Here is an 11,564-nt window from a genome sequence, read left to right as displayed (position 1 = left end):
CCAAGTTTAACATTAGACCTAAAGCTTGACAAATCTTCTCCTGAGTTTTAAGTTTGTCTTTAAGTTGTTGGTAGTCATTTCGAATATCTGCAACAGAACTTAAGTCTCTGCTAACTTCAGGATATGTTGGTTGTTCTTTTACAGGAACTATTGTTATACCATCTTCGTCTTCGTATGGTTTCCCCACTTCAACATCTCTTTCTTTGACATTGACAACAACACTTTGACTGTTTGTTTGAGTTGGTGAATTTAACTTCACATCTGCCATCGCCATTAAACCTTTTGAAACACTTACGCTTCTATTTTTCGGAAATGACATTTTACTTAGAATAAAAAGATGGACGTATTTGAGTATCTCTTCGAATTGAAGCAAAACAAAGTTTACACACACAAACAATACAAGTTCATTGACAGAGTAGTTCTTTACACAAACAATGGAAAATGTTATAGAATAGCAGTCTTTGCTGAACCAAAATATTTTCATAAAGCAAAGAAAGTTGGTATAACTGAGATGGTGAAAGTTCTTGACGTTGACAAAAATATAACAACAAAACTGACCGATATTTCTAAAGGAAAGTTTATAATACAATATTATATCAAAACTGGCGTACTGTCAATATTTGACGGAGAGAAGTCAGTTCAAGAACAACTTACTGACCTGCTGCCAAAATCTGCTCGATGGAAGCTGTCGTTATACCAATCTGAGGAGCCCCAGCAGGTTTCATCGAACGAATTTTCAAAAGAGCATCTTCCGTGAAAAGTGCTATTGGTTTTGTAAACTTCTTTGCTTTCAATTCATCTGGACCGTCTCTGTCACCAAGTATATTGTATTTGAACTGTACCAACAGTTGAAATACCACCCATAAAGTCTTCTGAGTCAGCAAATGGAATGCCAAGCCAAAAGTTTGAACGGTCTCCATTTGTATATTGAGTTTTTTGACTCCTGCATGAGTCCATACTTTCACATATGGCATAATAGAACTTTGCATTTCAGGGTTAATGGTTGTTGTGAAGTTGTTGTTAAAGTTCATAGCATCTAATGTCAAGTTGTATGACCTCATATCCTCAACTGTAGAATATTCTTCTCTTGGATAGTATTTGCCATCTATGTTTAATGGTATTTAATACCAGGGTTGTAGAAGCAAGAATAGTCATTTATAGTTCGTCTGAACAGTACAAACATAGTATCTGCATGTTTCATTGCAGTTGTTAAGGCAATATCTGTTTCTTGCACCTGGGTCAGCACTTTGGTTTCCAACTTCACCTGCAAAGTCTTTGACAGATATTTGTGTATAGGGAACATAAGTGGAACTGCAATATATTTGGCAGCTAAAGCATTTGAAATATCTGGGTCCAACATATAGACTGCAAGTCTGCTTTCTATTCTCTTGCATTCAAATTTTTCGCATGTGAACTTAACTGGGTCCCAAGCAGTTCCAGCAGCATTGAAATAATAGTTTACTTCAGTGTTGAGGTTAGAAACCAAAGTCTAAGTCAACTTTGTCTTTGCAAAATTCGGCGAATGACGTTTGATTTGCTCCCTTTACGTCTGTAAGAGTGAATGGGTCTTGTGTTGGTGCAATGACTAAGTTATTTTTGCTTGGAGTAAGTTCGATAGAAATTTTTCCTGCCCAGTTTGGCAAGTATCTTAAAAAACCTGAAGATGAGGAAAGATGACAAAGGAACTCTAAGTTTCAATTTTACTTTGGTTACTGCTGCTGCAGTTTGTCCAGAAAGGTCAACATAAACTCCTGGAACGTTAGGGTCAAGTCTTCTTATTTCTCAATAGTTTGCATACTGGTCTGTTTGTTCTCTAGCTTGTGGTTGTACTGAGTTTTCTCAAAGCGAACCATTCATAGTTTGCCCAGGTTACTGTTTGAACTAAGTCAGAGTTAGAATATATCTTATATCCCATGAAAACTTCTGGAGCATATTGGTATCCGACATAGAAAATTCCATTGCAACCTTTCTTGTCAGACAACTTGGCAGAAGGTTTTATTTCAATGTCTTGTTCCACGTATAAGAAAGAGTTGTCAATAGAAATTATATGAACCTGTCGCAAGCAATATCTACTGTTGTTGAAAGAACCTTCTCCAAACTCACCTACGTTTCCATAAGAAACAGCAGTTGTATATTCGTAAGTTCCAGGAACTATTTCTGACCTTCTAATGGCATTGTCGCATTCGTTATACCATTCGGAAATTTCCATTCATAGCATCCAAAACTGTTGGCGTTATATTCTGAGCGGCGTACATTTCATATGGGTAAAAATATAGAATAGTTTGGATTTATATGTCATAATAGAACCCACGTGGACCAAGCTTTACTTTCTTCCTGACTGAGTTTTTTAACTCTTCTTTTTTCCTTCATTGCCACTACTTTCACTAGATGAAGTTACTTCTTCACTACTTTCACTTTGTTCTACTCTCTCTTCTTCTTTGGTGCTTTTGGTAACTTGCCCTCTGCTTCAAGTTGTTGCATCTTTGCCTCATGTTCACCTAGTATGTTGTAAATTTCCCATGTCCTTTTTGCCTTTGGGCTCTGGTCGCCCATCTCAGGTAACCTATATCCTAGAAAGAGTTTGTCATAGTTTGTATTTGAGTCTTTGCGTATTGTTTGCATGACTCTTCCTGAGTTTCCGGTTCAAGCTCTCAAACAGTGCCTGTCCATATGGAATAACTCGTTTCCAAATATATGTTTTGTAGCCATTCTGGTTTTCTTTCCATGTTACCAACTATATCTTTTGTGAATGGGAAAGCTTTTACCAATCTTTCAGTCTTGCGTCGTTTTATTTCTGTAGTTTGGTTTTATTTTGTCAAGGAACATGTTTTTCAATACTAACATTTCATTTGGTACTGTCCATTTGAGTTTACTTAAATATTCATCCCTTCTCGGTTCATTGTCTGCAAAGTAAGTTTTTTATGACATTTTGTAAACTTTCGTTTGCAAGGTCATGTACAATAGGTTCTCTTCCTTCGCTCTCCCTAACTTTCTTTCTAAACTCTTCACAAATATACCATCTCTATGGTTCTGTGTAGTTCTTTGAGATAAATGTTCTAGAACGTCAGGTGTTATATTTCCATCAGCCATGTTCATTTCATACTGGTCCAAAATATCTGCATGTTTCATATCTTTCAATGGCATTAAAGCCGCGCTTAAAATACCAGCTATATCTCGTTCACCATTGACTTCCATTGCGTCTACAACTTCTTGGAATTGAGGTTGTAAGTTTATGAACCACCTATCCGGATTAGCTTTATGACCCCATCTCATTGTAGTTCCATAGTCTGCAGAAACAAAAGTAGGTTTGTTTCCATATTGGTTAGGTTCTGAATGAACTTTAAACAATGTTTCATTTCTATATGTTTTGTTGAAATTTAACCTTTTATTTTCACCGAGTTCGTCCGAAGATTGAACGTTAAATGCTCGTAAGTAAAAAGGATTATTGTATTTGTGTACATTTTCTTTCAGTACCTCCATTCTATGCTGAATATTTTCATCTGGTGTTGGAGTCTTTTGTATGTCGGCAAACATTTTTCGATATTCTTCTACTATGTCAGCCGAATTTTTTTTAGACTCTTGGAAATATTCCATATTCTCCGCATACTCTTGTTGAGGGTCAAGATTTTTCGGCTGTTCCAAATCTTCATCTAGTTCTGTGAAGTTAGTTTCCAAAGGAAGGACTTGTTCGTTTCCTTCAGGCTCTTCTAGCTGTTGTTGCTGAACTATTTCTTCCATGTCTGGTTGTATCTGAACTAGTTCTTCCTGTGGAGTTTCTTGTACCTCATCTGCTGGCATTTCATATATTCCGAGACCGTTTTTAAAAAGTTCCCTTTCTAAGTCATCCGGACTCATAAACCTTTCTTCTTTCGTTCCGTCTCTATTTTTTACGCGTTTCATGAAGAGAGTTAAATTGTCATTTAGCTCTGACATCAAATATCTCGGAGTAAATTCGTTCATGTCATTTGGATGATATGCTATTAAATCATATCCCTTAGCGAGCTTGTATTTTCCAGGTTTGAGATTATATCCCCTTTGGTGCAGAGCCATAAAGCTAAATAGGTTCGGGTCAGTATTTCCATCCTTGAACTTTCGAATAGCTTCTTTATATCTGTCACTAAAGTCAATAGTATCTGGGTAACCATAGTCTTCTTTAAGCATTTTTAAGAATTCTTGGTTTCCTTGTTCTCTACTTCTTTTATGTCCTTGCTCTGTTTGTGGTTGTTGCTGTGCAGGGTTTTGAACTGTTGGTTGTTGTGCTGGTTGTGGAGGTGGTTGTTGTGCAGGGTTTTGAACTGTTGGTTGTTGTGTTGGTTTTGGTGCATGCCTGTGTCTGTGTCCATGTGACGATGTAAATGTTTTAGGTAGTCCTGGTGCAGGTGCTTCTCTTGGAGGGTTTGGTGGTATATAAGTTCCACCAGCTGGCACATATGTTCCATCTGCAGCGTAATGTCCTACCTGACTTTTCGTTCTTAAGAAAGCATTTACTAGGTCTGTTTTGGTCTGTTGTAACTCTTTTTCTTGACTTTCCACAACAGTTGCTCTAACGGCGTCATAGGCACTTTGAACTGCCTGTCTCGTTGCTGCATCTGTTATTTTCGTCATATTTTGTGCTACTTCTTTTAACTCTTTGTCGAAACCTTCAGACTTCAGTTTCTTTCCAGATGAGAAGTCGTTCACTTGTTTCACCTTACTATGAAGAGCTTCGAAGGCGTTCTTAAAGTCAGCATTTGTTAAAGCTTCATTTGAACTGTCTTCATCCGCTTGTATTTTTGTCCTTATTGACCCTATAAGCTGGGCTGCTTTAGCGTTGGCTTGGGCATCTAACCAGTCATTGTTAGCTTTTATATATTCTGCGCTTTTCATTGCCTTTTGCATAGCCGCGTCGTTATTTTTACTTTCTTGTGCTAAGTTTTCATACTGTACGGTTTGGTTTTGCAACTGTAAAAGTTTTTCTGCCTTTACATTTGCTTCAACTTCCTTTTTATACTCATCGCTATCCATATATGTCTTCAGGGCTTTTTGTTTTATCTCTTCATCTTTCAGTATTTTATATTGAGTAGTATGGTTTTTCAAATTTATGACATCTTGTTCCATTTTTGCTACTTCTGCTGCTTTTTCTGACACTTTTTTCGCATATTCCTCTGTACTTAGTTCTTTCAGTTGTTCTTCTTTCTTCTTTTTCTCTACGTTTAACTCATTGAGTTTCTTTGTGTGTCTGTCATATTCTAGTTTCTTTTCGTTTTCACTTATTTGCTTCTGTATGTCTATGTTTGACTTTTTGACATCTGTTATTTGATTTTTGAGTGAACTCAAATTCATTTGACTTTGAGGGTTATAGGCTGTTCCGTCTGCAGCTCCACCATAGCCTGCCATTTTCGCTAAAAGTGCCGCTCTTAAACCTCCACTCTGTGCACCAATGACTCGGTTTAAAAGCATAGGATTGCTTGACATTTGTTGCAACATAGTGGGGTCATTCAGCATTTGTTGTTGCAACTGTTGTTGTGGTGTCAGTTTTACTATTGGATGTTTCAATGCTCTCTTCCTCTTACGTATATTCTTACGTAGCTTACGTGGCATTTTAAGTGAAGTTAAAAAGCGGCTTTATACTAAACATCTTCGGGGCTAGAGGGCGCAACGCGCCTGGAAGCCCCAATACCTTTTTTTTTTTTTTTTTTTTAACAGCCATGTTATGTGCAACATGGTGATTTATAACATTTCCGGAATAAAATATTAACTTTTTATCTGAGAAAATTGGGCGATAAAATTTGGATGTAAAAAAACTGACAAAACTAACGATCAATATTTTTTAAGTGATTTTAGACAAACAAATTGTATTTTAACTATGATTTGTCCTGATATTTGACAATTTTGCCATTCAGATTTTTTATTCAATTTTTAAATGTTTTACAATTTGCTCTTTCTGCGGTACAATCGATACCCAAGGGTGAGAAATTTTATACACACACACCTTCCCGAGGAAAATGGTTTGTTTACCCCAAAATATGTCACATCGAGAGACCCAATAAGTATTATTGAATCTCAAATTTTTACCAAAACAGAGGATTATAGTACATCAAATCTTAATAAAATTTCAAAACATATTATTGACTCGTTCAATATCGACGAAAAAAAACTTAACAAACTTTTTTAATGAAGCAAAAGACAAGTCGGAGTCTAAAAAATTATTCTATCGAGTTGACTTTGATAAACATCCAAATCCTGATTTCAGGAGAGCCATTTTATATGGAACTGTCGTTAAAGTTACAAAATCAGGAAATATCTTTACCGTGAATGTTCGTCAAGTCCAAGTGCATCAATTAATAGAAGCAAGTCTCATAGTACATCATACCAGAAGAATCATAATATTCCCTGATAATTGGATCTCCAGAGAACAACGTAATCTCAAAGACTATGAAATTAGTGAAATCGTCCAAAAATCCCAATCTCTCATTTCCAATAAATTAGAAGAATTCAAGAGAATTTAATATTTCATTTAATTATTTTGATTATAATTAAACAATTGCGTGTATATTTCGTTTAAGCTTTCCTTTTTTATCCAAATTTATCCAACATTAAATAGTTTTGCTAAAAAAATTCCTGAATATTAGAAGTTTGAACAGAAGTTCCAAGAAATAGATGTCCGATAAAAAATAATTTTCAGATAATGGTTATAAATGCTGCAACTAGGTTCATTTCATTGGTTATAATATGCATATTTAATTTTATATATAAGAGAGCATTATTATTTCGTATGACCAAAGTTCCAATAGAAATGATAACATATGAATTCATCTATATTTTCCAATACACAAAAAATTATGAGAAATATTAACTGGAAAAAATGGTACCACTGGGGTTCGAACCCAGGCACCTCGCGGTAATGGGGCTTAAATCCATCGCCTTAGACCACTCGGCCATAGTACCATCACATTTATCTTTTCAAAAGAGTATTTTTAATAGTTTACACTTATTAAGTCCCATATGTTTTAAAGTGTTATCTTTCATAATCTTTTATTATCTTATTAAATTAAATCTTGTTCCATTTCGACTTATAATTAGAATAGGTATTTTTATTTTATTGGCATTCATTTTAGAAATTTGCCTTTAGATTATGACTATAAAGGATCTACCTAAGGGTTTCGTTTTGCTAAAATTGTCACTTTTATAGCATATTTGTTTTTGGATGTTTTGCGAAACCAAAAAAAAACTATGATATACAATGTGTGTGTAAAGAAAATACTTTATTTACTAGTTAAAAAATCATTTGGTATTGATCAAGTTATTTTTTCTGGATAAGATATTATATGGATAATTGGATAGAAAATACAATTATATAATCTTGTACCTGGTTTAATTAAGCTAATTGTCATCAGAAACTTGTAATTTTTATGAATTTCAGATTTTCTTTTCATTACTGCTTTTCTTAATAGGTCAAGTTCTTATTTACGTTATAAAGTATGATATTTACAAATATCAAGTTATCGTGTTTTTTGAGAAATTATGAGAAACAAACAAAAATGAAAAAGATAGGAATAACAATGAATAGTGATGTGGGTATAGAAAATGTAAGAGATATGAATGCAAAGCAATCAGTATTTAGGATATTGACCATAGATTTCGAAAAAAAATGCTGCATATTGAGCGAAAACTATGATTATATTATAAGGCTGTCATTTAAAGCATAATGAAACTATTCTCTTTTCATTTTAATCGAATAAGATAGTAAAGATTTTTGAATTAGCTAGAAACTGATGAGATGTTTTCACAAATCAGATTTTTAATCTCTATAATGCATAATTCACTCAATATCTCAATTTTGATATTGCGAGATATTTTTGCTATCGGTTTCGCAATTTTGACACAATAGCAAGAGGGTTCTATAAGCATTATTATCAACGTAGAATCTGAATATCATATCAGAAAATGTCGCAAATCTGACATTTACCCGACCAAATAGCAAAAATAATTGAATACTTTTCGCAAAAACCTTAAAAATCGATAAAAATATGAAATATAGATATTAAAGAGACTTTTTATATAATATTCATAAAGATTTTCCAAAAATATGATACCGCAAAATTAAAAAAGTGACGTCTTGAGTGGAGTCAAAGGTCGAAATTGCTAGCTAAATGTTTTTTAGCGAAATTGCGTATTGTACGTTTTTTTCGCAAAACGAAACCCTTAATCTACCCCATACGATTTTCATCCTTACTCAGTAAAGCTCCAAAAAGGCTATTATCTGTTTGAATTATGGGGTTGTTCAAGCGGTGCTTTCACGAAAGAACAAAACTATGCATCAGGTGGATCATATACTAAAGGTTACATTTTACTAAGAAGAAATACAAATTTTTATTTGCATATATGTTCTCAAGGTCAAATAAATATGAAAAAGTACGCTTATGGCGGAGGAGGGCCAGGGCAGCAAGGCGGTGGCGGGGCTACAGATATTAGGCTGCAAGATGGCCTATACGATGATTTTGATTCATTGAAAAGTCGCATAATGGTTGCCGCTGGTGCAGGAGCCGCCGATACCAATGATTTTGGAGAGCCTGGAGGAGCTTTGGTTGGATACAATAGCTCGCAAAATCGTGGTAAAGGTGGCACTCAGATAAGCTATATTAGTGGTCATCAAGGATGTATAGCCATTTTGGAAAATTCAACGAAATCAAAAATTTATTCGAAAACCGATGGAGATGTTTCAGTTCATTATTCTGGATATAAGTTTGAAAATACACAGATACTTGATGGTAAAAAGCCTATGATAGCTCCAAATGGAGAATCGGAAGTCGGACATTTTGGAAATGGATATGCCAGAATAAGTCTGATCCATCAATTCGTTTCTGATCATTCATGCAATTATAATACTTGTTTTTTTTTTTATGGTTTGATTATGAATAATTAGATGACATATACAGATGAAAATACAAAGTATGTATATTCAACCGACAAAAAAGTTCTAGATACTGTTCCAAGTAATGTTATTCACGCAGTTGTTCCAAACTTTGTTGAAATCATTAAAGGTAAGAGTAGTAATTTATATGCATTCAAAGAATGCAGTTCTACTGTTGAGACTATTTCATTTGAAGAGAACACTCTTCTTTCAGAAATTCAAAATTATTTATTTTATACTTGTTCTAAACTTAACAATGTTGACCTTTCTGGATGCACACATCTGACAACTTTTTGTAGTAACGCATTTCAAAATTGTATTTCATTAGCAACTATAATATTACCTCAAAATTTAGTCAAAGTTGGTGAATTTTGTTTTTCTAACATTAGTGCTACCTCAATAACCCTTCCTGCAGCACTTGAAGAATTACCAACATCGTTATTTCAATCTTCATCTAAATTAAAAACAATTGATATTCCATTAACAAATAATTTAAAATCTTTGAAAGGCAGAATTATTGCATCGACAAGTGTTAATATATTCACTATAACAGATAAAGTTACGACAATAGAAGTAAATGTTTTTGAATTTGCTTTTGGATTAGAAACAATAGTTGTAACCAAAGGAAATACAATATATTCAATCCAAAACAATGCCCTCATTAAAGGTACAACATTACTTGCATATCCAAATAATAGACCCGGTGATGTTGTAATTCCTAATGGAATAACTACAATCGGATCTTTAGCTTTTAAGGATTCAAAGATCACTGGTGTTACAATACCAGAAACAGTAACTGAAATTGGATCATGGGCTTTTGTTAGAAGTCCTTTGAAAACAATTTATATCCCTGATTCAGTAACTACTATAAATTATTCTTGTTTTTATACTACTATAACACTTGAATCTGTTAGATTGCCATCAAAAATTCAGCTATTAGATACGGATTTATTTCGAGGATGTACAAAATTAACATCAATTGAAATACCGGCTTCAGTTACTGTAATTGGAGCCAATTGTTTTGCAGCTACTGGATTAACAGAAGTTGTCTTACCAGATAATTTAACAAATATTGGTGGAAATGCATTTCCGCCGAATACAAAACTAATATTTGGTAGTCAATCAAAATTTTATGTTGATGAACAGTATTTGGTATTAGATAAAGAAAATACATCAGTTTCTGTTTATCTTGGTGCTACATTAACTGTAATCAAGATCCCATCAACTGTTAAAGTTATTAAAACAAAAACCTTCTTTAATAAAGCTGAACTTCAAAAGCTAAATCTTGATTCAAATTCAGAATTAACAACAATTGAAGATTATGCCTTTTATGGATGCACAAATCTCCAATTTGTTACTCTTCCACAGAAAATCACATATAGGGTGTCCAAAGGTGCGTTTAGCACAGCGCTCTATATGAGACTATTAAAGGAGATATATGCTGATTATAAATATATAATAAAAAATATGAATATATGTATATGATGAGTAAGTTGTATTTTGGCGCCATGCCGGGATATAAAATGAATTTTGAGACAAGAGGCGGTTTCGCGGGAAATTTTGGCGGGATTTTTTTCATTTTTTTAATGAATCATAAAGAAAACATCCGCGCTCTTGCAAAAAAATGCAAAGACTGTAAAAAATCTACGAGACATTGGTAAAATGCTTCGGTATGGATGCTCCTAGCTATTCCACTGTAACGTATCATGTTAGGATGTATCACTTCATGAACAAAAAGGCGCCCATCATAAAAATTGACAAAAAATCGCCGGATCAAAGAAAAATCAAAGCAATTCTTCAAGCGCTAGATGAAGACCCAAGAGCATCACTCAGAAGGATAGAGGAGATGACAAAGATACCACGTACAACAGTCAGTTATTATCTGCACAATTATTTGAACTACAAACTAGCGTATACACGTTGGGTTCCGCACAACCTTAATTCAGTTCAAAAAAAATCTAGAGTCCAATCTTCGAAAGAGCTCCTCTCTATATTGGGTGCGTATCAATCCAAGAAGTTTCGCTTTTTAGTAACAGGGGACGAGTCTTGGTTTCAATATGCAACAGAAGCCAAAATCATGTGGATCCCGAAGGATGAAAATCCGCAAACATTCCCGAAGAAAAAAATTGACACACCAATGATGATGTTGTCGGTTTTTTGGGGCGTGAATGGCATCATCGCAATTGATATTCTTCAAAAACCTAATACGATGAATGCTCAGTATCTAATTGACAATGTTCTTACTCAAATTATCAATTCTGATGAGTTTGAGAAATCCAAACAACAAAAACAAAAGTTTGCAATTCATTTTGATAATTCAAGAGTTCACAAAAGTCATAAGGTAATGAATTACTTGGTGGAAAACAATGTCAAAGTTGTTCCAAACCCAATTTATTCACCTGATATTGCACCCTCTGACTTTTATTTATTCGGCACGCTAAAAAAGAGAGCTGAAGGACGCGAATTCGCGAGTCCAGATGATCTTGAAAATTTTGTAAGAGAGCAATTTGAGCAATTTTCTCATGATGATTTAAAGCGTGTCTTTCAAGCCTGGATCGATCGCTGCGAACGCGTGATTGAATCCAATGGTGATTATATTTAAATAAACTTTATATATATGTAACTTGTTTATTTCTATTCGCAGTATTCAGGTTTGTGCTAAACACACCTT

At 34.2% G+C, this 11,564-nt stretch overlaps 4 protein-coding genes, 1 non-coding gene and 1 pseudogene across 6 annotated transcripts, besides 2 other annotated features; 3 read left to right on the top strand and 3 right to left on the bottom strand.

The window, feature by feature from the left end:
- Positions 1-3,330: part of a mobile genetic element that runs on past the window's edge.
- A 277-nt stretch (positions 3,331-3,607) lies between these two features.
- On the bottom strand, positions 3,608-4,878 carry TVAGG3_0653390 (protein of unknown function, DUF4106 family; the record flags this gene model as incomplete). The annotated part of the gene is made up of 1 exon (XM_051241719.1): positions 3,608-4,878. A coding segment is annotated over one exon (1,271 nt), but the record flags the coding sequence as incomplete, so codon positions are not given.
- A 249-nt stretch (positions 4,879-5,127) lies between these two features.
- Positions 5,128-5,580, bottom strand: TVAGG3_0653380 (protein of unknown function, DUF4106 family; the record flags this gene model as incomplete). Its single annotated transcript, XM_051241718.1, has 1 exon — positions 5,128-5,580. A coding segment is annotated over one exon (453 nt), but the record flags the coding sequence as incomplete, so codon positions are not given.
- A 1,265-nt stretch (positions 5,581-6,845) lies between these two features.
- Positions 6,846-6,927, bottom strand: TVAGG3_0653370. The gene has a single exon. It is a non-coding gene; the product is annotated as a tRNA-Leu (tRNA).
- Positions 6,928-8,386: 1,459 nt separating this feature from the next.
- On the top strand, positions 8,387-8,905 carry TVAGG3_0653360 (glycine-rich protein family; the record flags this gene model as incomplete). The annotated part of the gene is made up of 1 exon (XM_001302027.1): positions 8,387-8,905. One exon carries the CDS (start codon positions 8,387-8,389, stop codon positions 8,903-8,905), a length of 519 nt encoding a protein of 172 aa, XP_001302028.1.
- On the top strand, positions 8,906-10,378 carry TVAGG3_0653350 (ribonuclease inhibitor domain-containing protein; the record flags this gene model as incomplete). Its single annotated transcript, XM_001302028.1, has 1 exon — positions 8,906-10,378. One exon carries the CDS (start codon positions 8,906-8,908, stop codon positions 10,376-10,378), a length of 1,473 nt encoding a protein of 490 aa, XP_001302029.1.
- Positions 10,273-11,564: part of a mobile genetic element that runs on past the window's edge.
- On the top strand, positions 10,369-11,495 carry TVAGG3_0653340 (annotated as a pseudogene). The gene has a single exon. A coding segment is annotated over exon 1 (1,127 nt).

This window comes from Trichomonas vaginalis, chromosome III, assembly GCF_026262505.1.
Source record: "Trichomonas vaginalis G3 chromosome III, whole genome shotgun sequence".
Taxonomy (NCBI): Eukaryota; Parabasalia; order Trichomonadida; family Trichomonadidae; genus Trichomonas; species Trichomonas vaginalis.
Note: the sequence above shows the minus strand (reverse complement) of the source record. Positions and strands in the feature narration are given on the sequence as shown.